Source organism: Dipodomys merriami, unplaced genomic scaffold, assembly GCF_024711535.1.
Source record: "Dipodomys merriami isolate MVZ:Mamm:240054 unplaced genomic scaffold, mDipMer1.0.p SCAF_81, whole genome shotgun sequence".
Taxonomy (NCBI): domain Eukaryota; kingdom Metazoa; phylum Chordata; class Mammalia; order Rodentia; family Heteromyidae; genus Dipodomys; species Dipodomys merriami.
The window spans coordinates 164,760-191,926 of NW_027206413.1; the positions used below are offsets into that span (position 1 = coordinate 164,760).

Genomic DNA, 27,167 nt, shown 5'->3' on the forward strand with positions numbered 1-27,167 from the left:
ACTAAAACAAGACAGAGTGTGAAGGAAGGGATAACATAGGCCCAAAAGAAATGTGGTAATTATCTGACTTCTAAAAGTGTAACACCGGGCTGGGAAGGTGGCTCAGTGGTAGAGCGCTTGCCTTGCATGCATGAAGCCCTGGGTTCGATTCCTCAGCACCACATAAGCCAAAAGAAAAAAGCCAGAAGTGGCACTGTGGCTCAAGTGGTAGAGCGCTAGCCTTGAGCTGGAGAGCTGAGGGACAGCGCCCAGGCCCAGAGTTCAGGCCCCATGACCGGATCCCCCCCCAAAAAATAATAAAAGTGTAACACCTCTGCACATCACCTCTAGAATAACAATAAAAGACCAAGATATTCTCATCATACTCCATTTTAATCAATAAATCCTTATCTCCAGGCAGTTAAATTGTCTTGTCTCTGTAGGAAGGATTAGAAAGCAGGTGTCAAGGCCCAGCGTATCAGCAAGCGTCATGCCGAAGTTGAAGAGATTGTGCAGAGGCCCTGGGGTAGAGACGGCTGGGGAGCTGTTTGGTCCCTGGAAGGCTGCCATTCATTGCTTCATGGTCTTTCCCATGGGTGCCTTTCTCCGTGAGGAGCTCTGTGTTTTCTCCAGAGCTCGGTAGGTATCTGACAGCAGCCCGTGGAAGACAGCTGTCCGGGGGCCCATGATGGGCAGTCTGTAGTGAATGCTCTCTGGAAGGCAGCACAAGAAGAAGTGAGAACAAGGTGGCTCAGAGTCCACAGACCTTTCCAGAAACTCAACCCTACCAAGGGCCAGCACAGACCTTTCCAGAAACTCAACCCCACCAAGGGCCAGCAAAGACGTCTTCCATTTTATAAAAAAGGTTCAAAATCCTTATAAGGATTCTTTCAAACTGTCTTATCAACAACCCACCTTAGCAACGATGAATGTTTAAGCCTCAGAGACCCCCCAAAAAGTCCCTAGAAATAAACCCCAGTGGTGAGAGGCTCTGCAAATTAACCTAAAAATGGAGAGGGAATACACGTGGGGGCCACAATGCTGGCCACAAGCGGAGAGAGGATTCCATTCTCAGGTGAGTTTTCAGGAACTCATGCGCAGGTCTGTCCTCTGAATCAAAGGCAAACTACGTAAACCATGGCCGGGAGAGGAAGTATTTGTATTTCATTAAAAAAAAAAAACACCTTTATTTTGTGAATTATTTCTTTTATAGCTCTTTAAAATCCAAACTGCCCTGACCTCTCCTTTAAAAATGATTTAATGTATGAACGTTTGATTCAGCTGAAATTCTTCTGCAGGCCTCCCGGCTGGGAGGGAGCAAATCAATGTGGGAACAGCACCTTCCCACCGGCATCCCCGAGAGACCAAGCGGGGAGGCCCTGACTCCCATCCGAGCCACAGTTCAAACATCTAGGATCCAGTTCCATTTCGTCACTAAAACGAAAGGGAAACTTGATGCAGGGTATGGAACAAAGGGACGGAGACAGCGTCCAGATGGTAATCCTAACTTGGGACTCTGAACCAGAGCCCCCAGCATGGCAGGTGCACGCACAACGCAGGTGGCTGACATCAGTACCCACGCTTATGGAGCTGTGAGCGTGACCACGGCAGGGCCTCCTGTGAGCGTGACCACGGCAGGGCCTCCGGCCAAGGCCGGGCCAAGTGAGCCGGAAGCATCTCCACCACATACAGGGGCGGGTTATTTCCAGTGATTTTGCTGTTAGGAATTACGGTCATTGATAAGGTTTGGCTGAATTCAGGAACCTTCTGGAAATGATCGTGAGTCTGACGATCACTGGGGTGAGCCAGCCACTTAGTATTTGTAACAAAGCCATAGGCACCCCAGCACGGTTGGGCGGCGTGCTGGCAGTAAGCAACAAGTACTGGCGTGCCAACATGCTTAAGTGGCACAAAGCGGTGGCCTGGGACCGGCCCAGCAGTTTTCTGGGTCAGTCAAAGGTAGGTGGTGTTGCAGGTCTCACTCAAAGTAGGACAAGATGCCGTTCTGCCTTTATGAGTAGAAACATGGATGAGAAAACCACCACAGCAAGGAGGATCCAGACACAAGTCCGCTCACTAGACCTTCCAGGCAAAGCCGGCTTGGGAAGGTCCCGGCTGGAAGCAACGGTAGACCCACCCCTGGGCGCTGGCCTGGCTCTGCAGCCTCCTCCCCCCACGGGACTCGGTGGCTGGGTCTGTGCAAGAACAGCGTGCCCGCCCTAGCTCAGGTCAGCTCCTTACACCGCTGCCGGAGTGCTGTCCACTCCCCGGGCTAGGAAACTGGCGGAAAGCATCTTACTGCATTGTCCTGTAGAGTCAGGAAATAAATGTGCGTTATCTAGTGTCCTTCTGGCCTTGAGACTGAGGAGGTCGTGGCCAGGGAACACCCGAGTGGAGGGAGTGGGGGAGGGGCACTCTTAGTTCTGTATTCCAGGTAATAAGAACGAATCCACTATTTTGGATACGGAAGAGGAGATGCGCAGGGGCTGGCGGCCCTGCGCTCCACCACACCACGGCTGTTCCTTGAGTGCGTGAGTGTCTGGTCCTCCAGTCTGCCTTCGAGGTAAGCTTCAAATTCCCTTTCTACATGGCATTCTCTGTTTGATGCTAGCTCTGCATCTCCTACCATTTTCCAAGATAGAACTTACGCTTTTTTATTTGTATCAAATGATCTTGATGATCTAGATATAAAAAAAAACACAAATTGCCTCTATGAAAGAAAAACTCAGGTGGATTCAGTGAGCTTAGAGCAAATGAGGAGCCAGGAATGGCCCGTTCCTAAACACGAGTTATACCACCCCGAGGAATCGCCAGCTTCCACCTCACCAGCCCACAGCCAGATTCTTTGAGGGATGGAAATGAATCCAGTGCTAGGGTCTGGGACAGAGCTGCGTCCTTGTCCATACTAGACTGCCAGTAAGGGAGGCGAGAATAGTATTGAGAAGCTTCTGGAAGAAGACATATGTTAGGGAATACAGAGAGTAAAAGGACGAAGGCCTTCCGGAGGAGGCTTTGTAGGAGGCTGGGAGAGCGTTCTCTTCCTCCCGGGCCCTCGGGCTGCCTGTGGAAGGCTGCTCAGGCAGCCGGCACTCCAAGCACCACTGGTTCCAATTGTGTGGTGTGGGGGAAACGCAAGCTAGATAAGGTAACTGGGGCCCGGCATGGGGACAGACCGGGTTGGGGTGAGAGGGGGACCGCGGCTCACTCCACACACACCAAAGTTGCGCTGGAAATGCATTCCAAAGAACCTAGGGACGAAGCTTCCACCTCGGGGCCCCGGGCGGGCGTAGCTCAAAGCGCAAGGACGCTGAAGGAAGACAAACCTGTGGAGATGTCGTTTTGGGAAGACTCAGACTCCGGGGTTTTGGGTTGATGAGGATTCATCGCTCTGATTGGAAGAAGCAAGAACACACATTTGTCAAATGCTAGTATCTGGCGAAAAGGTCTGTCTATGCATTTTAAGTACACAGTATCTGCTAACCTGTGATCAGGCCACTTTGCAGTTGGGTAGGATGACTGGTTCAATCAGTGATACTTTTATGGGTTTTGATAAACGTGTGTGTGTGTGTGTGTGTGTGTGTGTGTGTGTGTGTGTGTGATCGCATGTGCGCGTGCCAATGCAAGGGCTTGCATTCAGGACCTAGGTGCTATTCCTGAGAGTTTTTGTTCAAGGCTCGGCTATACCACTTGAGCCACAGCTCCACTTCCAGCTTTTTGGTAGTTGACTCATGGCCTTATCTACCTGGGCTGGCTGCAAACCAAGTTCCCCCCGATTGCAACCTCAGGTCACTGCTGCCTGCAAACCTTCCATTTTTAAACTATCCTACTGGCAAGACACGTATGACATGAAAATAAGAAAGATTAGAGAAAGTTCCTTCAATTAGTAGAGGAAAAAAAGTGATAGAATTCTTCCAAATAGTCATCTACCCTTAAAAAACAAAAGGGAACTGGTGTGGAAGCTCATGTGTGTAATCCTAGCTCCTGGGGAGGATTATGAGACTCCTTCCCAACAATTATCAGCTGGTCGCACAGGGCTGGCATCCCAGCTACAAAGTCAGTGTGCACAGAAGGATGGAAACCCTGTTTGACAAATGAACTAGAGCAAAAAGGGCCCGGGGGGGGGGCGGGGGCGGGATGGACTAGTAGAGCACACACTTAGCAAGTGCAAGCCCTTAACTGCAAACTCCTGCACTATTTCTCCTGATGCAAAACTGCGGGAGTGCTCACTCAAAATCAGTATGACCCCTAGCCATTTCTGGATTGGTCTAAATTGTTTGCTTTTCTTAAGGCTGACAAATCGGGGAAATGTAATAGGCTACCAAGGGATTGAAGCTAATTGTTCCTCTCACAAAGATCTCTATGGCTACCAAAATATGGCCCAGCCTCTCCATTACCCGTGTTTGGCAAAGAGGCAGGTGGTACTTAGGGACTAAGTGGTTTAAGATCTGTCTGTTCTACAGATATGCATCTGTGCCTTTTCTCTCTCCCTTTTTTCTTCATGTGTAGTAAGACTTATAAACTTGTGGGTGCAAGATCTGAGGATCATGGTTCAAAGCCAGCCCAAGGAGGAAAACCTGTGAGATGTTTATCTCCAATTAAGCATCGAAACTCTGGGAGTAGAACAGTGGCTCAAGTGGCAAAGCACTAGCCTTGAGCAAAATAAGCTCATGGACGCCACCCAGGCCCTGAGTTCGAGCCCTATGATTGGCACAAAAAATAAATACAAAACTATGAAGCACAAATATTATAAGCCACAGATAGGACCAGGCCTTTACTTGAGAGTCATTCCAGCTAAATTTCAAACAGAGATGGTTCATTTTCCTTTGTTACACTGAAAAAAAAATCCCCCAAATAGAAAACCAATGTAATAATATTTCTGGTTGGTTGATACCAATTTTATTTTAGGTGTTTTTTTTTTGGGGGGTGGGGGATGGGTTGCTGTTGTTCCTGGTACTGGGTTTGAACTCAGGGCCTCATGCTTGCTTAGTTGGCACTATCCTAATTGAACCATGCCTTCAGCCTGAATTTGTGCTGGTTAGTTTTGGAAATGGAGTCTCCTAGACTTTTCTGCCCACTCCACCTTTGAACCCTGGCCCTCTACATCCTGCTTTCTTGAGTAGCTAGGATTGCAGGTGTAAGCCATTGGCACCCTGTTTGATTGTAGTTTTAAAAGGAATGAGGTGCTATTTGTTTTTAAATAAAACCAATAAATGATTTGGGGGTTGGAATTGAACTTAAAATATCTAACTTGCAATATAAGTAAAACACAGCAATGCACTTCAAACGTCTTAACAGAAGAGTGAACGTCTGTGAACTGTGACTACTCAGATTCCAGTCACCTACTACAAGGCAGGCAAAGGGATCCCATGTGCGGAGTTCTGGTTTTTTCAGTGATTTCTCTTTTTTTCCTTTTCCTTCCTCCCTCCTCTCCTTTATTCCCACTCCCTCTGTCCCTCCTCCCTCCCTCCCTCCCTCCTAGCCCTGGCTCTTCCCTTCCTTTTCTCCAGGCTAGGAATCAAGCTGGCACGCTAGGTAAACCCTCTGCCACTAGACGCTCCTCAGCTGCAGTTTTCAAAATAACACAAAATGGAGTTCTTCTCTTTCTGACAGTTACATGGGTGGGGGCGGGTTCCTCACTTTTGGAGAATGAGAATTATGAAAGGATTTCATTTGCAGTGACAACAGAATTGGTCAGAATTTTTGCTACAAAAAGAGCTTGTCCTAGAGTCAGCGAACACTGTGTGTGAGGGCTTATATTTGTGAATTACACATTTCACCTACACAGAGAGGTATATTTACTTCTGCTTAAGGAATGACCAACCAGCCAGCAGCCAGCCTCCCTCCCTCCCTCCTCTTCCTATCTTCCTCCCTCCCCTCCCCTCCTCCTTTCTTCCTTTCTTCCTTCCTTCCTTTCCTTCCTTCCTTCCCTCCCTCCCTCCCTCCCTCCCTCCCTCCCTTCCTTCCTCCCTCCCTTCCTCCCTTCCTTCCTTCCTTCCTTCCTTCCTTCCTTCCTTCCTTCCTTCCTTCCTTCCTTCTTTCCTCCCTCCCTCCCTTCCCTTCCTTCCTTCCTTCCTTCCTTCCTTCCTTCCTTCCTTCCTTCCTTCCTTCCTTTCCTTCCTTCCTTCCTCCCTCTCTGTTCTCTCCCTCCTCCCCTCCCTCCCTCCCTCCCTCTCTCCCTCTTTCCCCCTTCCCTCCCTTCCTGCCTCCTTCCCTCCCTCCCTCCATTCTCTTCCTTCCTTTCTTTTCCCCCTTCTCTCCCTCCTTTCCTTTCTCGGCCTGTGCTTGCTAGGTGCCTGAGCTGTGTGCTAGTCCTTCTGCTCACCCCGCCCCCGCCCCTTGGTTTTTAACGTGGTTTTACAATGGCAATTCCTGATCATTTTGCCTAGGCTGACCTTGAACCATAATCCTCCTACCTCCACCTCCCCAGAAGCTGGGATTCTTATAACTGTTCACCTTAGCTCCCTGGCTGTTCAAAGAAATCTTATTCTTTATTCTCTCCGTGAGAACCAAGTGGGAAGTAATCTCACACATTCCACAGTTGTTTCAGTAATCATTCAGACAGAAAAAAAAAAAGAAACAATTTTTGTCAGAGAAAATAAAGCCAGCCAAAAATTCCATTCCTGAAACCTACTACTTTCGCTGTTTCTCAATTCAGGACTCCATGCCTGTAACTAAGTACAGCTAGAATTAAAGTCGATTTAAATCGTTGGCTCACCTATGACACATAAGTTTCTCAAAAGACAGTTTCAGATCATCTGGGATTTCCAGAATTGTTGGTTGTACCTGCAGAAGAAAGATTCTGATTTAAATAATGTAACAATTCATTGAGCTCCTGCTGTATCTGGCTTTAGTCACGTACACATGGTGGGAGGCTGTGTACACGTGTGTGTACACGTGTGTATGTACGTGTGTGTGTGTACATGCAAGCGCGTGCACCTGTCCATGCCAGTACTGGGCTTTGAACTCAGCGTCTGGAGTTCTTGCGGGCCTTTCCCACGCTGCTGGTGCTCTAACTCTTGAGCCACACCTCCACCTCGGACTCTGGCTGTTTCACTGGAGTAAGTCTCTCAGACTTGTCTGCTTCCGTGGGCTCTGGGCCTCTTAGCTCTCAGTCTTCCAAGTAGTGAGGATTCCACACTCGCTTGCGCCCTGGATGAATCAGCCAGTGGCACAGACAGACTTCTTTATACAGCACAAAAGGCTGAGTCTTAAGACCTTGTGCGCTTCTTTGCTGATCAGAGATTAAAGTTAGATACCTCAAAATTAGACAGCCTTCCCAATCTGTTTGTTTAGGTCACACTCTGATTCTAGTAGTAGTAGTAGTATTGTAAAGGTGCTGTACAGAGAGGTTACAGTTACATAAGTAAGGAAATGAGTACATTTCTTCTCAAACATCCTTACTCCCTCCTGCTCTCTCCCTTCCCCCTCTCCCCCAGGTTGTAAAGTTCCTTTCCAGCGCAGTGTCTGGTGGTATGGCCGCCGCATTGGTTCACCCTTTGTCCTTTGTCCTTGATTCCCTTCCCATCCCCCAATCAGATAGCCATACATGCGATACGAAGGGTTCCAGAATCAAAAGCAGAGCGCCAGGGGCCCCAAGAACCCCGAGTCTCGTCGTATTTTCTTATTAGTGCCTCACTTCCCTGATGATCTTTCAGCCTCTCTCTTCTCCCCTTCCTCCTCTCCCCCTCCTGTTTCTCTCCCCTCTCTCTCTTTTCATTCCCTGACCCCAAACTGCTTAATTGAGATATTTTTAATAGCTCAAATTAGTGAACAAATGAGTCCATTTGGAGGTACCATCTGCAAGCTATTTTATTTTCTTGTGGTACTGGCGTTTGAACACTTCCTGGGCAGGAGCTCTTCTACTTGAGCCACGCCTGCATGTTTTGCTCAGCTTTTTGAGATAAGGTCTCACATTTGCCCAGGCCAACCTAGACCTTGGCCCTTTCTGTATCTGTGTTTCTCACGTAGCCGGGTGGCAGGCATGCTCCACCACACTGGCTTTTTCTGTTGAGTTGGGTCTCAAACACTTTGGTTTTGACCAGGATGGCGTGACCTTCAATTTCCCTGACCTACTAGTACTCAATATAACTGCTTTTAGAGAAACTCTTCAGTAAACAAACAAAACCCCATTTTATGCCACCGTTTCTTGTCCACCATGGTAGCTCTGCCGGTGAAGTGATGGTCACCCCGTGGTGGACGCAGGGTCCCTTTGGCTGCTAACCCTGAGTGGTGAAAACCAGGGGCCTGAAATTTACAATCCCATAAACTGCAAATGGCCGCTGGAGGTCCTCAGAGCAAAAAGCCCAGCCTCCCGTCAATGGTAGCAGATGCCCGCAGATGCCGATGGGAGGGTGGAGGAGGGGAGGCAGCAGAGACTTTGGGGACACCTGAGATTTGCAGGTACCTTGGAGGAGGGGGGAAATGCACCAGACGTGGACTTGGCAGGACAGATGTGGGACTTGCCTTCTCCTAGCAGTGTGCTGCAGTCTGTAAGTCCAGCTGGGGTGTTATGCGTAGAGGGGGAGATGCAGATCAGAACAAAGCAGCCAGACATGGCATTTCTAGTCTTAGAAAGCATCGTGGCGAATTGCTATTCATCTCACCCTACGGATCTTAATTTCAAGATCATGGTATATAGTATGTACAGGCCATGGTGGGGAATATTTTACCGTCTCCTTAAGCAATGAACAATTTTAGACAGCTTTTTACTTATTTATGCGGGAACAGTGTGTGCACTTTTTGTATAAAAACTGTAGAGATTGATTCAAGATGACTCACAATTCCACCTCATGATCACCGTTTTGTGTTTACAGCCTTGGAGTGTGCGGGCATGGGCCTGTGTGGGGCGGGTGCGTGCTGGTGTGCATTCCTCTGGGGGAGGGGGCCCCCTTCCCCCATGACTCTGGGGACGGGTCGAGCCATTCCTGCTCCTCGGGTTAGCTCAAGGTGCCTCTTGCATTTCTTTAATGGCCGCCCACCGGCACCTTGCTTCCTCTTTTATTACCTTGAAGGACTCTTTCTGATTAAAGGTTGCTGATTGTCCACCTTCCCCAAGAAGGTCAACTTTCTGTCCCGTGATTCTCTCCTGACTGCAGACTTACCTCCTCTGCCCCTGTGTATGATGTCTTCATAAACTTTGTCTATACCCGCATGGTAGGGTCCCTTTCTGCCTACCAGACACCGAGTTCCGGGGTCAAGCTCCTCTTTTGTTCTTTTTTCCTGACTGATTCAATATTTACTAGGCTATCATGACCTTCAGTCACGCACTGTGCTACAGAATATTTTAACTTACTTCTGTCCTTGCTTTGGTAACAGTTACCCAATGTTCCTCCATCCATCTCCAGCCTCTCAGCCCCTAGTAGTTCCTATTATATATTATATATTTGGGACAACTTTTTAAAGCCTGTGCATTTGAAATAGCTTATGTGGTATTTACCTATGTCAACTTGTTTTACCTCTTGTAATGGCCTTCCATTTCATAGGTTTTGATGCAAATGACATCCTTTCAATGGCCATATAACAGTGCATCCAGTACATATTTACCACACTTCTATTTTTCCTCTTTTTAATCTCTTTAAGGATTGTGAAAAGTGCAGCGCAATGGACAGACATCCTTTTGATATGCTGATATTTCCTTTGGACACATTCCCAGGATAGCCAAAGCTCACGGTGGTTTTAACTTTACTTCCTGGAGGAACTAACTGACTGCTGTTCTCCACCGGGGCTGCCATAGTCTACTTTCCCAGAGAGTGAGTAAGAACTCTCTCTCTTCCACATCCTTGCCAGTACTGGTTATTTTTTGACCTTCTGGTAATAGCTATTCTAACTAGGGTGAGATGATATCTCATTGTGGTTTTGACTTTTATTTCCCTGACAGCTCATGAACTAGAACTTTTTTTCATAAATTTGTTTGATCATTTGAATTGTTTTTAGGAAGTGACTATTTATATCCTGTCCTATTTTAAAACTAGATTATTTATTTTTATTGAGGTTTTTTGATATTCCTTATTTATTCTGGATACTAACCCTTTGTCAGATAAACCGTTTGTTGTGCAGAAACTTCTAGAGTCACATAATCCCACTTACCAATTCTCTGTGTGTGTTTCTTTTTTCTGTTGGGCTTGGGGCTTGAACTAGGGCCTTCTCTGAGCCTTTGTGCTCAAGGTGCGCCCTACCACTTGAGCCACAGCTCCACTTTCAAATTAGTTTATGTGTGTGGGGTGTGTGTGGGGTGGGGGTTGCTAGGAATTGAACCCAGAGCCTCATGGGTGCGAAGCAAATGTGCTCTCCCCCTGAGCTCCATCCCCAGTCCCCTATTCGGGTTTTGGTTTGCTTTCTTTGAAGGTCTTATTAAACTCCCTATCTGTACAGATGCCTTGAAACAGTTCTGAGTATTCTTGTAGTTTCATGACTTACATTGAGGTCTGTGATCTATGTTGACTTTCTTTTTTATAAGGTAAGAGACGATGGTCAAGTTTCAGTCTCCAGAGTAGACAGTTTTCCCAGGACTATTTATAGAAGAAGCATCTTTTCTCCAGTGTATATTTGTGGTGCCTTTGTTGCAAATCAACTGATTGTAAATCCATGAGGCATTTACGCCATTCTATGCCATTGGTCTGTTTGCCTGTTCTTAGGCCAGTATCTTGCTGTTTTGATTACTGTAGCTTTGTAAGTATGTTTTGAAGTCAAGCAGTGTGATACCTCCAGCTTTATTCTTTTGCTCAAGATTGCTTTAGACATTCAGGGTCTTTTGTGATTCCAAATGAATTGTAGAATTATTTTCTCTAGTTCTGTGAAGAATTGAGAGATTGGATTGGACCCATAGATCACTGTGGGGAGTATGGACATTTTAACAATATCAATTCTTCCCATCCACAAACGTAGAAATAATGTGCTGATAAGAAGAATGTGTATTTTTCAACTGCTAGATGAAATGTTCTAGAAATGTCTGCAAGATCCATTTGACATACTGTATAGGTTAATTATGTCTCCCTTCTCTGCCTTCTCTTCCTTCCTTCCTTGCTTGCTTCCTTCCTTGCTTGCTTGCTTCCTTCCTTCCTTCCTTCCTTCCTTCCTTCCTCCCTCCCTTTCTCCTTCCCTTCCTTTCTTCCTTCCTTCCTTCCTTTCCTTCTCTTTCCTTCCTCCCCTACCCTTTCTACCTTCCCTCCCTCCCCTCCTCTTTCACATGAGTTTTAAAATCTGTTCATCAGTATTTACAAAAGATGCCTTATTTTGGTACTGGGGTTTGAATTCAAGTTTTTGTGAGTGCTAGGCAGGTGCTCTCCCATTAAGCCATGCCTCCAGCCTTATTTTCCACGGTTATTTTGAAACGGTTTTGGGTGTTTGTGGAGGTGCTGGGCTCTTGACTGGACTGTGGCCACTCGTTTCACGCTTCCTGTTGTAGCTGGGACGACAGACATATGCACTGCACACAGGTATTCTTTTTTTTTTTGCCAGTGCTGGGGCTAGAACCCAGGGCCTGGGCGCTGTCCCTGAGCTTCTTTTGCCCGAGGCTAGCACTCTACCACTTGAGCTACAGCGCCACTTCTGGCTTTTTCTGTGTATATGCACTGAGGAATTGAACCCAGGGCTTCCTGCATGGTAGGCTGGCACTCTACCACTGAGCCATCTTCCCGAGCCCAGGTATTGATTGAGTGGGGCTCTTGTGTATATGCCCTGGCTGGATTTTAAACTTGAACTCCCTGATCTCAACCTCCCGAATAGTTAGGATTACACATGTAAGCACCTGACACACTGACTGACACACCTGAGAGATTGTGTCGAATCTTACATGCATTTGATGCGTAATTGATCAATAATCAATGGATCTTTACAATATCAAGCATTTCAATTTAGGTCTTCATTCACTTAGGTCTTCTTTAACTTCTTTCGATAACATTTTGTGGTTCTTGGATGGACATCCTGAACTTTTGTGAACTTTATTAATCAAATGTTTTTGGTGATATTGTTAATGGGATGATCTTCTTCATCTCTCTTTTGCATTGTTTATTGTGAATAGATAGAATGCATTGGTGTTGGTATACTGATCCTGCGACCCTGATGGCTCTGCTCTAGCCAGGACAGACTCTGTACGTGAGGTTGTGTCACTTGCCGATGTGTATCGTTTTACCTCTTTCTCGGAAATGCGGTTTTTTCCTTGCCTGAGCTCCTGTCCGCCAGCGTTCACAGCACAATGCTGACTGTGAGTGGGCGGTGCGGGCATCCTCGTCTTAGTCTTGGCTTCAGGGACGTCGCTTCGCCTCCGCGTTCACGATGTACGCGTTGGCACAGGTGTTTTTCACAGAGGCTGGGGAAGTTTCCTTCTAGGTCTAGAAATAGTTTCTGTCCTCCCCAGTCTTTGTGGCGAGGAAGGAGGGTCATGGTGCATCTGGCCGGAGGATCTCCAAGTGTGACGGCAGACACGGGGGGTGTTCCATGCTTGTGTGTCTACAACTCTGCGCCCTCCCACTAGGCCCCGCAGCACGAGAGTCGTGTGGCGATGGCCAGGCCACAGCTCCTGTCGGCCCGGGCCAGGGCGAAGGTGACAGTCAGGTCTCCAGAGACAGGAGCTGCTGAAGTCCCAAGTGCACCAGCTCGGCCCTGGGGCCAGCCCGCGCTGAGGATGAGCCCAGGAATTGTGTCTGTTGAGATGCCAGTTCCAGCCGCACTTCAGCCAGTGCTGGTTCTGAGCACTGAGGCTCTGGCGAGGAGACGTGAGCTCCGTGCAAGCATTCAGGGGCAGCCCTGCAAGGAGTTTCCCTTCAATTTCCAGTCCCGCTCCAACAACGAATGCCACAACGTGGCTGCTTCTTCCCTATCCTAGTAGCCCAACGCCTTTGCCAGGAGCTGGGGAGGAGTCTCTCCAGCTTTGCTTTTCCTTTGCTTTTCCTCTGTCAGCCAAAGGAGGAACACAGGGTATCCGATAGGAGGAGGCCCCTCTCCACCCCTCCCCAAACTTCACCAGGTAACTAAATTATTCTTAACCCCCTCTGGATGGTTGCCCTGACCCCGACACCACCCTAAGCCAGCCCTGATCCTCAGGTCAGCCCCCATTCCCATGGGACCCGGCCGAGCAGCCCTCCTGGGACCCGGCCTCTTTCTCCCGCACCTCTGGGGGGGGGGGGGGAGAGGCCTGTCTTTGTTTCCTCCACTCTCTGGCTTGCTTTATTTTTCTAATGCTCTTCCACCATTCCCCACCACGAATTACAGGTAATCCATGTCCAATGATAATCCCACGTGCTACAAATGACGGGAAATCCTTCTGCAGCTTTTCTTTCTAGTTGAACTCATGATGAAACCAAAGATTAAGGTTCTTGTTTCTTGATGGTGAGCGTGTGAGTGTGTGTGCACTGTTACAAGTTAGGGAGAAATTAAGAGGAAGGGTGAGGGCTGGGAAGGTGGCTCAGTGGTAGAGCGCTTGCCTTGCATGCATGAGGCCCTGGGTTCAATTCCTCAGCACCACATAAGCAAAAAGAAAAAAGCCGGAAGTGGCGCTGTGGCTCAAGTGGTAGAGCGCTCGCCTTGAGCTGAAGAGCTGAGGGACAGCGCCCAGGCCAGAGTTCAGGCCCCACGACCGGACCCCCACCCCCCCCAAAAAAAAAGAGGAAGGGAGAGGCTGCAGAGCTTCTGCACCATCCACAAAGTTGGAGTTACTCAGAACCCCAAACAAAGTGGCTCATCTCCCCTCTATCCTGCCTACCTTGGTTCACTCTGGCTTATTGGGACGGGAAAATGTTACTGTCTTGTGTCAGCTGAGGGCAACGGTTCCTCATCTGCAGCCTCCAGGGCTCCGGGAGGCTGCCCCCTGTGGTGTGCATGCCCACTTCTGTTACCCCTTTGCCTACCATTTTTATTTCTTGACACGCAGGACACAGCGGCTTTCTTCTGAGCAGCATGACATTGTTCTGGTTCTTGTCCTGAGAAGAAAAGCAGATGCAGGTGAGCAAAGGGGGAGGTGCCTGGAGCGATGATAACAGTGAGAGGGTAACAGGTTTCCCTCCGTCTCAGCCATCTCGAGGCTGGAGGGCTGCGGCAGGGTTCAGAGGGCCTGACCGGCAGTCCGGGCCTTGAACAGCTGGGGGCGGGCTCTAGTGGGCATTCCGGCTTCCCAGCCGGGTACCGGGCTGGCAGCCATGCGACTATGCGAGCAGGTGCCACGCCTGCCCCATTTGACACAGAAGCTCCACCCAAGGCCCCCAAGGCCTCTGAAGGCCTCTGGGCGAACAAAGACTTCTCTTCCACACCCTGCCCAAGGCCATTCTCTCTTCTGCTTTAAACTCTGGCTGGGCATCAGGTTGTCAGAGCCTGGTCCGGCCGCACAGGGCCTTCCGTGCCTCGCGACTGCTAAGCCTCAAGCTACAGGCAGAACTGGAGCGACAGGCAGAACTGGAGCTTCCCTTTCTGGAAGGAAGTGTGGCCCAGCTACACAGAGACTAGGTGCCCGTGGCTCACGCTGTAACCCTAGCTTCTCAGAAGTCCGAGAGCTGAGGACCCAGGTTCAAAGCAAGTGCACGTGACTTTGATCTCCATTAACCAGCCAAAAGCCAGAAGTGAAGGTGTGGCTCCATAGTAGAGGAGCAGCAGGTTTCAGTGAAAAAGCTGACAGACAGCACCCAGACCGAGCTCAAGCCCCAGTACTGGCACACATACACACACGCATGCGCGTGCGCGCACACACGCCCCAGTAGAAGAATGGGGAGCCCTCTCCTCCCACTGTAACACGCCTTTCTGTCTAACTATTTCTGATCAGGGGTGAGAGGGCTCCAGAGCACACATGTGGAGCACGGGCTCAGGAAAACGTGGGATAGAAACTCTGTGGAATTTTCCTCATGTGTTACAAAGAAGAATGACACTGCATCGTTAGCAAAGAGATGAAAAGGCTTGGAAATTTTACGTGAAGAAAGTCAGGCCCAGGGGTGTTTTCTGCAGAGGCTAGAATTAGTTTGCGAGCATATAAGTGAACACACTGCGTGCTGTGCAAATTTATTCAGATGCAGTCACTGAAGTTCCGTAGATAGCAAAATCAAAGTAAACAAGATGAACACGAGGGGTGGAGCGTGGTCGAGGGGAGGGGTAGACCAACGAAGAGAAGAAGCGGGGGAATGCGGGAAAAGCAATTGCAAGGGCAGCCTGTGACACTGAATGTGAGGCTGGGTGGGATGCCGAGGAGGCGGGCCACTGTGGCGTGGCCGTGGTGAGACCGTGGCGCGGCCGTGGTGAGACCGTGGCGCGGCCGTGGCGAGACTGTGGCGTGGTGTTCACTCGCTGCTTTGTCGAATGCCAACTGCTTGGCGCAGTGACTTAAAGACCCCTGATACACAGGAAAAAGATGGAGCGACTGAGAAAGGATTAAGACCACGCGTTCTTGGTGGTGGGAAAGCAGGAGTCACCATCCGATACATTTTCCCAGCTCGACTCTGCTACTGCACCATCTTTGCAGCCAAGGCCTTTTTTTTTGGCCATACCTCTGCTCGAAGCAAAATAAATGATGTTCTTTGTTCTGACTCCGGAGATCAGAGCTATAATAAAGTCAGATCAGAGAGGCTGGAAGGGGTGAGGCCCGGGTGGCCTTGGGAGCGGCTGGTCCGCTGCTCTGGTCCCCAGCTCCCCCGGCCCTGGACTGCTACATCACATCTTGGCACAACAACCCCACAACAGCTGGACATTTCCTTCTCTCTCACCAGTCTCACTGCCTGGAAATGCCTGAAGACAACGCCTCTGCGGCAAATGCTCACGTGAGGGATGCTTTTTATGGTTGGTTTTTGTTCTGCTCCACTTCTGGCCAGTACTGGGGCTTGAATTCTAGGCTTCTCATTCTCCCTTGGCTCAAGGTTAGGGCTCTCCTTGAGCCACACGTCCACTTCTGACTCATTAAGAGTCTCATGGATGTGTCTGGCGGGGTTGGTTTCGAACTGCAATCCCCAAATCTCAGTCTTGTGGGATTACAGGTGAGAGTCACTGGTGCCCGGCCTCCGCGAGGTGGGTAGACCTCATTTGCGAGATGTTCTCCCTCTCCCTGACATGCCGCTGAGCCCATGCTCCATCCGTCTGTCTGTCTATCAGGAAATGCTGTGCCCAGGGCCTGTACACCTGTGTTATCCAGAGGGCGAGGCGGAAGGGCACCGGGGATGTGATGTGAGAGTTCTCAGTGCTGCCCTTTGACCCGTGACCGTGAAGAGGGTCAGGTGGCAGGACCTTTGCACCCACACCCAGGCTCCTGGCCTCTGACTGCCTGTGGGCAGGTGGCGGCTTCTTGGCAAGTCTCTGCTTAGGGGCGAAAGGAACAGATAGGAAGCCCCCGTGCATTCCACCCCCGAGAGGCAGGGCTTGACACTTCTCTGGAAAGCAGCAGCTGCGGGCTGAGCCCTTACTTATTTGCCTCCTGGCTTGCACGTGTTCCCAGCAGGCCCCTGGGCAATGCCTGGGTCTGAGAACCAAGTCCCCGGTTCCTCCTCCGTGTGTCTGGTGTGCAGGGAGCAGGGTGGGGTGCCCGTGGCAGGAGGACTGGCTGGGCCCGGGGGCCTCTGCCCTCCCAGGTGCCAGGCCTTTGGGAGCTCTGGCTCTGGCTCCCTCTGCTGGCCCGTCCCAGGACTGCGGCCACGCAAGGCCAAGGCCTGCTAGCTAGCCAGCTGGCGGTTATGGTTCTCTCCCTCACCTGGCCCCAGCTGAGCTGCTGCCCGGCGGGTGCCCTCGTCGGGCACAGAGGCCAACCGGCCCGGGGAGAGCAGGCGCTGGGGGCGGCTGGGCGCGTTTCACCGTGGCCTTTGTGGGGCTGATGAAGCGGCACCGGCGTGGACTCCTGGCGCTCTACCCAGTGAGACGCTGCTGCTCTCGGGACGGTCTAGTGCCCACGCGTCTGCTGCCCCCGGCCTCCGCACATCCGTGCTCCCTGAGCGCCCCAGCTCCCGGGCTGGGTGCTGGTGTTCTTCCCCACCCCAGGGCCCATCTTGCTTTCTCCACCCCCCCCCCCAGCACTTGCACTGGGGAAGGACGAGGTGCCGGGCCTCCCCCTTCCTCCCGAACCTCCTCCCAGCTGCCCTGGCTCCCGCTGGCTTCCTCAGCCCCGCACTGGTCAGAGCACAGCAAAAGGGCTCAGCACAGGTCCTAGGCCGGCATCGGGGCTCCTGCAGTCCTGGTCCCCAGTGGCTGGACTCTTACTACCCACGAGGCCCTGCGCCAGGCACTGAGAGAGCCGAGAGCCCCGTCCCAGGCCCCAGCCCCAGCCCCAGCAGCCCAGGAGGGCCTGCAATGTTTTCTGGGCCTGTGGCCAGGTGTTCTTTCTTTCTCTGCCCCGGGGGTGAGGGGTTGGGGGAGGGGTGTTTTAAGAATCACAGGAGCCTTGGCCACACAGGTGTGGGTCTGGGGTCAGGCTGCAGCCAATCAGTGTTGGTTTCCGCAATGAGTGTGAAATTGCACAGGTGTGGGGACTTGTTTGCGGAAGATGGGAAGGCTGGAAAGGGAGTTAGAGACCCCCTAGAAACTAAGACTCACCTAGTGCCAGTTGAAAAGCAATGGCTGGTCTTTGGGCATTTCTAGTGTGCCTTTTTGAAGTGTCCAGCCCTCTTTCTTTATTCCTAGTTCTATGGACTTGGCAGGTGAAGCACTGAGAATGGGGGCGGGGGCGTCCATGTCTCTACTGGTGACGGGGGGGGGGGGGGGGGGGGGGAGGGGGGCGGGCAGGAGGATGCTTGCTCCCGGTCAGCCAATCACTTTGCTTTAATTAAGGAACAAAAATGAGTACCTTCCATAAGTCACTGGGAACTTGAAACAGAATTGGCAAGCCCAGGTTCTTCCTGAAGGAAGTGGCAGAGAAATGAGGGGATCTGAAAATCAAAGCAAGCCGACGTTAGAAACGCAGATGCTGGTTCCCGGGAGCAGCAAGAGTCCCTTCGGGCCGGTCCTCTCCTCCACTTCCCCTGCAGCTCTGGGGCTTTGGCCTCCTAAGTCCCCTTGGCTTCTCTGTCCTGTTTGTGTCCAGCTGAGCAGCGCCCCTCCTGGATGGCCGCAGAGCGAACGGGTGGGAAGGACGCGCCGGAGACACCCGCAGCCCAGGGCTCTCGGTGGTGTGGATGGTGAACAGGTCCCCCTTTCCATGCCTGGCCGAATCCCCCAACAGTGTCTCCCCCCATGGAACATTCTTTCCAGTTAGCAAGTGACACAGAGATGCGTCAGGGACGACAGGAGTTTGCTTCACAGGGTCGCCAGCCGCATGGCTTGTGGGCTTTGCTTTATTCCGGGGTAGAGGCCAAGGCCTGGGGTTGGGGAAGGGCTGGTGATCACACCGTGTGTGTGTGTGTGTGTGTGTGTGTGTGTGTGTGTGTATGTGTGTGTAGAGGCCAAGGCCTGGGGTTGGGGAAGGGCTGGTGATCACACCGTGTGTGTGTGTGTGTGTGTGTGTGTGTGTGTGTGTGTGTATGTGTGTGTAGAGGCCAAGGCCTGGGGTTGGGGAAGGGCTGGTGATCACACCGTGTGTGTGTGTGTGTGTGTGTGTGTGTGTGTGTATGTGTGTGTAGAGGCCAAGGCCTGGGGTTGGGGAAGGGCTGGTGATCACACCGTGTGTGTGTGTGTGTGTGTGTGTGTGTGTGTGTGTGTGTGTGTGTATGTGTGTGTAGAGGCCAAGGCCTGGGGTTGGGGAAGGGCTGGTGATCACACCGTGTGTGTGTGTGTGTGTGTGTGTGTGTGTGTGTGTGTGTGTGTGTGTGTGTGTGCCAGCCAAGAAATGCAGTGTGGGCTGTGGTGGGTGTGCCAAGAACACTTCTTTCCAAGGATGAAGGGTCTCATTGTGCCACTGTCATTTAAAGCAAAGGCATGCCAAAGGCATATGCCAAAGGCTGGTGCTCCCGAAGCATTGGTTTCCTGTGTCCTGGGCCCTGGGACCCCGAGGCAGATCTGACTCGGCTCCTCTCCACACACAGGTCCCGTGACCAAACGCCACCCAGAAGGACCCAGGGGTAAACTCAGACCTGCTTCAGCCCCAAAAAGCGCCCACCCTTGGGACCTGAGGGGCTTGTTCCACTGCTCCTCCTAATCTTTGCCACATCATTCTGCTAGACAGACTTGCCTAAGGCAACAGGATATTCTGAGCACCTTGAGAGCGCCCGCACCCCCACCCGCACCTCCACCCGCACCCGCACCCCCACCCGCACCCCCACCCCATCCTCCTCTTGGGGAAAGGCTTGGCCAAGAATAAATAGCTCGGAACCCAGCGCTTTGGACAAATGGGGGGCTCCTAATTCTGCCTGACTGGAAACTTCACCCTTTCCCTTTCCAAACGCTCTGCTCCGGCCTCCTCCTCCCACTGCGGGTGAGGTCAGTCCCGGCTCCCAGATCCGTCCAGCACCATCATGAGTAGAACTCACTGCCTTTTCTTTGTGACTAACTTAAGTGTTCAGTTGGGGGAAAAAACTATCCCCCCACTCCCTGCTTGCTGTGGATGGCCAGGTTGGAAGTGAACGGGAGCTGCGGTGCCCGTGGGTTCGAGGCCGCGGCTCCCAGCACCCCAGTGTCCACTGACTGTAGAGCGAGGCTGGTGCCCTGCTGCAGGAGCCAGACAGTGGAACCACCCCGGCCTTTCCTCTTCCTCTTCCCCCCATACCCGACCCTCACTTTCTCCTGTTTCCCCAGAGCAGGAAACAGTTCATGAAGGTGAGGAGGAAGCCTGGTTACTTCCCACAGGAGCAGCGACGCTGACCTCGCCCCTCAGTTACAAACTGTCCTGTTTGATGGGAAAACCCTGAGGGTTTCGTGGGGCTGGTGAAGTCGAGGCCAGCGCCTCCACACTGGGCCGGGGTGGGCCGGGGTGGCCGGGGTGGCCAGGGTGGGCCGGGGTGGGCCGGGGGTGGGCCGGGGTGGCCGGGGTGGGCCGGGGTGGGCCGGGGTGGGCCGGGGTGGGCCGGGGTGGCCGGGGGTGGCCGGGGTGGCCCGGGGGTGGGCCGGGGTGGGCCGGGGGTGGGCCGGGGTGGCCGGGGTGGCCCGGGGTGGGCCGGGGTGGGCCGGGGTGGGCCGGGGGTGGGCCGGGGTGGCCGGGGGTGGCCGGGGTGGGCCGGGGTGGGCCGGGGTGGGCCGGGGGTGGGCCGGGTGAGCGGGGTGAGCAGGGTGGGCCGGGGTGGGCCGGGGGTGGGCCGGGGTGGCCGGGGGTGGGCCGGGGGTGGCGGGGGTGGCCGGGGGTGGCCGGGGTGGGCCGGGGGTGGGCCGGGTGAGCGGGGTGAGCAGGGTGGGCCGGGGTGGGCCGGGGGTGGGCCGGGGTGGGCCGGGGGTGGCCGGGGTGGCCGGGGTGGCCGGGGTGGACCGGGGGTGGGCCGGGGTGGGCCGGGGGTGGGCCGGGGTGGCCGGGGGTGGCCGGGGTGGGCCGGGGGTGGGCCGGGTGAGCGGGGTGAGCAGGGTGGGCCGGGGTGGGCCGGGCAGCTGCTGCTCTGTGAGGCCGGAGCCTGAAACCTTCCCACTGGGCAGGGGAGGAGGGGGAGCCCTGGGGGGTCCATGCGCGGGCCTCGGGGCTTCCTGAGCGGTGGCGAGGGGGGCACGGCCGGGCTCCACCTCCGGCAGACGTGGGTTCCTGTCTGGGCGCCTGGCTGGTCCCGCACGTTCCCCGCTCGGGTCCCGGGTCCCGCACGCTGGCTCGGGCCGCCATTACCTCTTCGGGAGGCTGAGCACCAGCGGCTTGTTCATGATGCTCGCTTCACTAAGCCACGGAACCTTCTCGAACTTTGGGACGGAAGCCTGAGGAGAGACGGGAGAGGGGTCGGCAGAGCCCCGGTCCCAACCCCGGGCTCCCGCCGGGCGGCCTTGAACCGCCGTCCTCGGACCTCAGCCGCCCGGGAAGCCCGGCCCGTGACCTCCCCGGTGACCTCCGGTGACCTTCCCGATGACCTCCCCGGTGACCTTCCCGATGACCTCCCCGGTGACCACCCCGTGACCATCCCGTGACCTCCCCGGTGACCATCCCCGTGACCACCCCGTGACCATCCCGGTGACCTCCGGTGACCTCCCTGGTGACCTTCCCGGTGACCACCCCGTGACCACCCCGTGACCTCCCCGGTGACCTCCCCGGTGACCTCCCCGGTGACCACCCCGTGACCATCCCGTGACCATCCCGGTGACCTCCCCGGTGACCATCCCGGTGACCTCCCCGGTGACCACCCCGTGACCTCCCCGGTGACCTCCCCGGTGACCTCCCCGGTGACCACCCCGTGACCATCCCGTGACCATCCCGTGACCTCCCCGGTGACCTCCCCGGTGACCTTCCCGTGACCTCCCCGTGACCACCCCGGTGACCATCCCGGTGACCTCCCCGGTGACCATCCCGGTGACCTCCCCGGTGACCATCCCGGTGACCTCCCCGGTGACCATCCCGGTGACCATCCCGGTGACCTCCCCGGTGACCATCCCGTGACCTCCCCGTGACCACCCCGGTGACCATCCCGTGACCATCCTGGTGACCTCCCCGGTGACCATCCTGGTGACCACCCCGGTGACCTTCCCGGTGACCTCCCCGGTGACCTTCCCGGTGACCTTCCCGGTGACCTCCCCGGTGACCTTCCCGGTGACCGTGCCACCGCAGAGCCCCTCTCTCCCCCCTCCCCAGGACGGCCCGCGGGGCTGGGGGCGGAGGATGGGGCGGGAGGACTGCGGACCGGGGATCCCGGAGGAGGGCTGCGGGGTCGGGGGTCCCGGAGGAGGGCTGCGGGGTCGGGGGTCCCGGGGGTCTGCGGGGTCGGGGCTCTCGGAGGGGGCTGCGGGGTCGGGGCTCTCGGAGGGGGCTGCGGGGTCGGGGGTCCCGGGGGGGCTGCGGGGTCGGGGGTCCCGGGGGGGGCTGCGGGGTCGGGGGTCCCGGGGGGCTGCGGGGTCCGGACCCGAGGACGGCCCGTCCCGACCGCGGCGCCCACGCGGGCGGCCCCGCCCCGCTCCCCGCCGGCCTCAGCGCGGCCCCAGCCCGGCGCCCTCTGCTGCCCGCTTCTCCGGGCGCGGAGCCGCGGCGGACGATCGGGCGTCGGCGAGGGCGTCGGCGGGGGGCGGCGGCGGGGGGCGGCGGCGGGGGGCGGCGGGGGGCGGCGGGGGGCGGCGGGGGGCGGCGGCGGGGGGCGGCGGGGGGCGGCGGGGGGCGGCGGGGGGCGGCGGGGGGCGGCGGGGGGCGGCGGCGGGGGGCGGCGGGGGGCGGCGGGGGGCGGCCAGCAGGGGGCGGCGGCGGGGGGCGGCCAGCAGGGGGCGGCGGCGGCCTTCGCGGAGGGCGGGGGCGCTCTAGCCGCCGACTGGCGCAGGGGCCGGAAGCTGTCCGGCTACCGTCGCCGCGCCCCGCAGCCCGGAAGCGGAAGGAGGTGGGCTGCCAGACCCTTCCGGCCGCGGTCGCCGGGCAGGCGCGGCGGAGGGTTCCGGGTGGCTGCCATTCCCCCAGGCCCGAGGCCGGGTGAGGGCCGGCGGCGCTGCAGCGGCCGAGCGCCCGAGGGTGAGTCGGAGGCCCGGGGACGCCCCGCCGGGCCGGGTCTCCCCGGCCGGGCCCCGCCGCCGTGGGGCGGGCGTCGGGCGGTCGGCCTCCGGGGTCCGCCCGGCCTCCCACCCCGCGCGGTCCCGGCCCGGGGAGGACGGCGGCGCCGGCGCTGAGCAGCCCCTCCGCCCGGGCCTGGCGCCGCCGCGGCCTCGGCGTCGGGCCAAAGCCCTGGAGCCGCTGCGGGCGCCCGCGGGGGAGCGGGGCCGGGCCGGGCCGGGGCGGGGCGGGGGGGGCGGGAGGGGCGGGAGGGGGGGACGGGACGGGACGGGGGGGGGGACGGGGAGAGGGGACGGGATGGGACGGGGATGGGGACAGGGACGGGGACGGGATGGGGACGGGATGGGACGGGGATGGGGATGGGGATGGGATGGGGACGGGATGGGGACGGGATGGGACGGGGATGGGGATGGGATGGGGACGGGGACGGGATGGGGACGGGATGGGAGGGGGACGGGATGGGGACGGGGACGGGACGGGATGGGGATGGGGACAGGGACGGGGACGGGATGGGGACGGGGAGCGGGCCAGGCCGGGGCGGGACGGGGGGGACGGGACGGGACAGGGGGGGGACGGGGAGAGGGGACGGGATGGGACGGGGATGGGGATGGGGACGGGATGGGGACGGGATGGGGACAGGGACGGGGACGGGATGGGACGGGGACGGGGATGGGGACGGGGACGGGATGGGGGACGGGATGGGGATGAGGACGGGATGGGGATGGGATGGGGACGGGATGAGGACGGGATGGGGATGGGATGGGGACGGGATGGGGATGGGGATGGGATGGGGATGGGATGGGGATGGGGATGGGGATGGGATGGGGATGGGATGGGGACGGGATGGGGATGGGGATGGGATGGGGATGGGATGGGGACGGGATGGGGATGGGGACGGGATGGGGGATGGGGGACAGGGATGGGTGGCGGGACGGGGATGGGGGACGGGGACGGGATGGGGGATGGGGACAGGGATGGGGGACGGGACTGAGATGGGGGATAAGGGACAGGGATGGGGGCTAGGGATGGGGGCTGGGGCCCTGGCGGGGGGGCAGCCCTGGCTCACCAGGCCGCACCTCGATGAGGAAACAGCTCTGAAAACGCCATGTGGGTCACCCGAGTGGTCACCCGGGTGGTGTTCTTTAGTGGGTCACCCGAGTGGTCACCCGAGTGGTGTTCTTTAGTGGGTCACCCGAGTGGTCACCCGAGTGGTGTTCTTTAGTGGGTCACCCGAGTGGTCACCCGAGTGGTGTTCTTTAGTGATCGGAGCTGGCCCTTGCTGCTCACCCCTCGGCTGTCCTCACAAGCCTCTCTTTCTAGGAACGTGGCTGTGGCGTCCTACCCCAGAAGAAACCCTTCGCTTCGCAGGCCGCGCCGGGTTGCCGCCTTGTGAACAGGGAAAGGTCAGTACAGTTCCCTGCAGGAACTGCCGGCGAGGTCTTATTTCAGATCTTCACAAAGAACTAGAGCCCTGTGGGCCTCTCCGAGGGAGCCCTGCTGGCGTGATTTGTGAGGGAGAGGATACGATGATGTGTGACAAAGCTGAAACCCACACCACGGAGGTCCGGTGGCAGAAGGTCTTATACGAGCGGCAGCCCTTCCCTGATAACTATGTGGACCGGCGGTTCCTGGAAGAGCTCCAGAAAAACATCTATGCCCGCAAGTACCAATACTGGGCAGTGGTGTTTGAGTCCAGTGTGGTGGTGCAGCAGCTTTGCAGCGTCTGTGTTTTTGTGGTTATCTGGTGGTACATGGATGAGGGTCTGCTGGCTCCCCACTGGCTCTTCGGGACGGGCTTGGCGTCTTCGGTCGTCGGCTACGTCCTGTTTGACCTGGTGGACGGAGGCGATGGTCGGAGGAGGAGTGGGCGGACCCGCTGGGATGACCTCAAGAGTGCCCTGGTCTTCGTCACCTTCACCTACGGGTTCTCCCCGGTGCTGAAGACCCTGACGGAGTCCGTTAGCACAGACACTGTCTACGCCATGTCCGTCTTCATGCTGCTAGGCCACCTCATCTTCTTTGATTACGGGGCCAACGCTGCCATTGTGTCCAGCACACTGTCTCTGAACATGGCCATCTTTGCCTCCGTCTGCCTGGCCTCCCGGCTGCCCCGGTCTCTGCATGCCTTCATCATGGTCACCTTTGCTATCCAGATTTTTGCCCTGTGGCCCATGTTACAAAAGAAACTGAAGGCCTTCACCCCCCGCAGCTACGTGGGGGTCACCCTGCTTTTCGCACTTTCGGCTCTCGGGGGCCTGCTCTCCATTAGCGGTGTGGGAGCTGTGCTCTTTGCCCTTCTGCTGATCTCCATCTCCTGTCTCTGCCCTTTCTACCTCATTCGCCTGCAGCTTCTTAAGGAAAACATTCACGGGCCCTGGGATGAGGCTGAAATCAAAGAGGACTTGTCCAGGTTCCTCAGCTAAGTTAAGCACCTCCTCTACATGATTAAAGCAAGCTGTCAGACTCCCATCCTAACCAGAATAACATCTGAAGGCAGGGTTCCATTCTGGAAGCACCAGGTTAATATGGGTGAGACAAGAGATCAGAAGGAAAACGTTAACCCAAGGCTTGTAGATGGAGAACTTTTCTAGTGCCCTCTTGAGTTATCTGCTGTAACAAATGAAGTGGTTTCTATTTATTAAAAACAACAACAACATACCCACTAAGTTGTCTCAATTTTTCTGAAAGCCAGAGGCAGGCAGACGAGTTATGAAGAGAATAAGTGTGTGTGTGCGTGTGTGTGTGTGTGTGTGTGTGTGTATTTCTCTACCTTTTTGTGTGTGCAGGTTCTTAGGTTTCTAGTTCAAATCTTAGAACTCAGGGTGCTGTCTCCAGTTCCCTCGCCCAAGGCCATAGAATAATAGCCACTTAACCTTGACTCAGAGTGTCTGTTTCGTGCTTAGGAAATGTGTAGATAATAAAGGAGAACAATGTGTTAATACAAGCAGAATGTTAGGGGGATTCCGAGAAGCTGGAGACAAGGTTCATCTGGAGTCATTAGGCCATGCTTGAGAGGAGCTAGCATTTAGGGTAGGTGGCATTGAAATGACACCGACCATGGCATTAGGGCAGTGTAACAAGGGCCTTTGTGGGGCTGATCAGCAATGTCATCAAATAGTGGCCGCCTGTGGCTGGGGAACACTATGGGGCTGGTAAGCCCTGTTCAGTGAGGATACCAACTGCTCCAACTGGCTCAGGGGCAAAGAAGGGACTTCGGACTGGCCTCCATGGTTCTGTCTGCATGGTGTAGGCTACCCTGTGTCTTAAAGTTGCCAGAATTGGCTTATAATAATTCCGTAGACATACATTGTCTGGAAGCGGGGTTTTAAACTCGGTCTTCCTGCATCTCAAACTTAAAGCCAGTGTCCTGGGTGCTTCCTAGCACTGAGCCCTCATGCTCAGCTGGTTTTGTTTTTGGGTTTTAGTATTCTTGCCTTATTTGAGTGGGTTTCTGATAGCCAACTTTAGGGAATTCACTTGGCAACCTCATCCATATCAGTGAGCAGAAAGCTCCACAGATTTGAAGAACAGTGGACGGATGACTGAATCATTTTCCACTTTCCTTCCCTGTCGCCTAACTACTTGGTTTGGTGGCTGTGGAGGCTCCTTGGGGCGGGGTAACAGTGGGGAGCGGACAGCTACTGGACGTGGGAAAGTGGAGGAGGCAGCAGAAGACTCGGTTTGGATAGGAAAGTGGTCATTGCAGGGAGAAGGCCATCCCATCCGGAGTGGACTGTACCATATGTTCGAAAGGGCTTCAGCCCTGCCGCATGCTGGTGGGTAAACGGCTGTAGAGGCGGGGATTGAGTCTGTGTGACCACTTTGCATTACTCCAAGTCAAGGGGCTTTTGAAGAGGGATGTAGAATACACTGTCCTATGGAAAGTATGGAAAGTAGCAGCTGAGGCTGAACTCAACACTTTACCGCCTTCAGAACCTGAATGTGGCCTGTTGCAGAAATGGAGATAAAAATGAAGGTCCACACTGTGTGGGGTGAGCGGGCTGAGGCCAGAAGTCAGCACCTTTACATAAAGAGGGAGAGGAGTAGCAGGCCCGCCGAGCCTCTAGCCGCATGGGCCTGGGTGTGCATTTGGGGTGCTTGTGAGGCTGCGTGGAGCACACAGCACGGCAGCTCAGAGTTCCGAGCATAATTCAGAAGCATGTTGAGAAATAGGACCCAGTGCTTTTGTACCTGGAATTTGGGGTACAGAACTAACGATAGTGGTATTAGAAATAGGTCAGTCACTGAGACAACTGGAACCATCCAAATGAAAGAAATCGAAGTTCAACGAGTACGCACTCGAGGGGATTGCGGGACAACAGCCTGAAAAGACTATACAATTTCTCGGGGCAGGCTGAGGGGTGGCTCGCTGGGAGAGCATTCGCACGCTAGCATGCACAAGGCAGTGGGTTTGATCCCCAGCTCTAAACAGTAACTGCCCAGGGTGGAGGAAAGTGATTTGTTTACCAAATTGTGATGTATTTAGAAGGCACTGGAATTTGAGCTGGATGTATTTAGGCCAAGTGAAAATACATCCCTTGTATTTTCTGCAGGGTAACTCTAAAAAGTTATACAGGCCACGAATAGAAACGTTTTTGAAAGGCACAGGGAAAATTGCAAGAAAAAAAAAGCTATATATCCTTTGTTAAGAAACCAATCTTGAGGCATTTCGTATTGCTGTGAAGGATGACTCCCCTGCAGTATGCTTATT

At 55.1% G+C, this 27,167-nt stretch overlaps 2 protein-coding genes across 7 annotated transcripts in view; one reads left to right on the forward strand and one right to left on the reverse strand.

Moving 5' to 3' along the window:
- Positions 1 to 360: 360 nt before the first annotated feature.
- Positions 361 to 27,167, reverse strand: part of LOC138819732 (uncharacterized protein C1orf105-like) — a 31,733-nt gene continuing 4,926 nt past the window's right edge. Inside the window, exons 2-8 of one of the 6 annotated variants that reach the window (XM_070011284.1) lie at positions 20,609 to 20,694; positions 17,720 to 17,801; positions 13,824 to 13,895; positions 6,695 to 6,762; positions 3,303 to 3,367; positions 2,221 to 2,287; positions 361 to 692 (exon numbers count right to left, since the gene is read on the reverse strand). In XM_070011284.1, the coding sequence (XP_069867385.1) occupies positions 458 to 692; positions 2,221 to 2,287; positions 3,303 to 3,367; positions 6,695 to 6,762; positions 13,824 to 13,895; positions 17,720 to 17,801; positions 20,609 to 20,694 (675 nt within the window). In that variant the 3' untranslated portion in view covers positions 361 to 457. Of the gene's footprint in view, positions 693 to 1,149; positions 1,989 to 2,220; positions 2,661 to 3,302; positions 3,368 to 6,694; positions 6,763 to 13,823; positions 13,896 to 17,719; positions 17,802 to 20,608; positions 20,695 to 27,167 lie in introns of those variants that run through there. The other 5 variants (XR_011369589.1, XM_070011286.1, XM_070011287.1 and 2 more) reach the window with 5 other exon arrangements.
- On the forward strand, positions 22,300 to 25,114 carry LOC138819675 (phosphatidylinositol N-acetylglucosaminyltransferase subunit C). Its single transcript, XM_070011169.1, has 2 exons — positions 22,300 to 22,417; positions 23,777 to 25,114. The coding sequence occupies exon 2, from the start codon at positions 23,983 to 23,985 to the stop codon at positions 24,877 to 24,879; it is 897 nt and encodes a 298-aa protein (XP_069867270.1). The 5' UTR covers positions 22,300 to 22,417; positions 23,777 to 23,982; the 3' UTR covers positions 24,880 to 25,114.

Bases quoted from the DNA above. Each gene is read 5' to 3' on its own strand.
- LOC138819675 (XM_070011169.1), top strand. From the start codon at position 23,983: ATGATGTGTGACAAAGCTGAAACCCACACCACGGAGGTCCGGTGGCAG.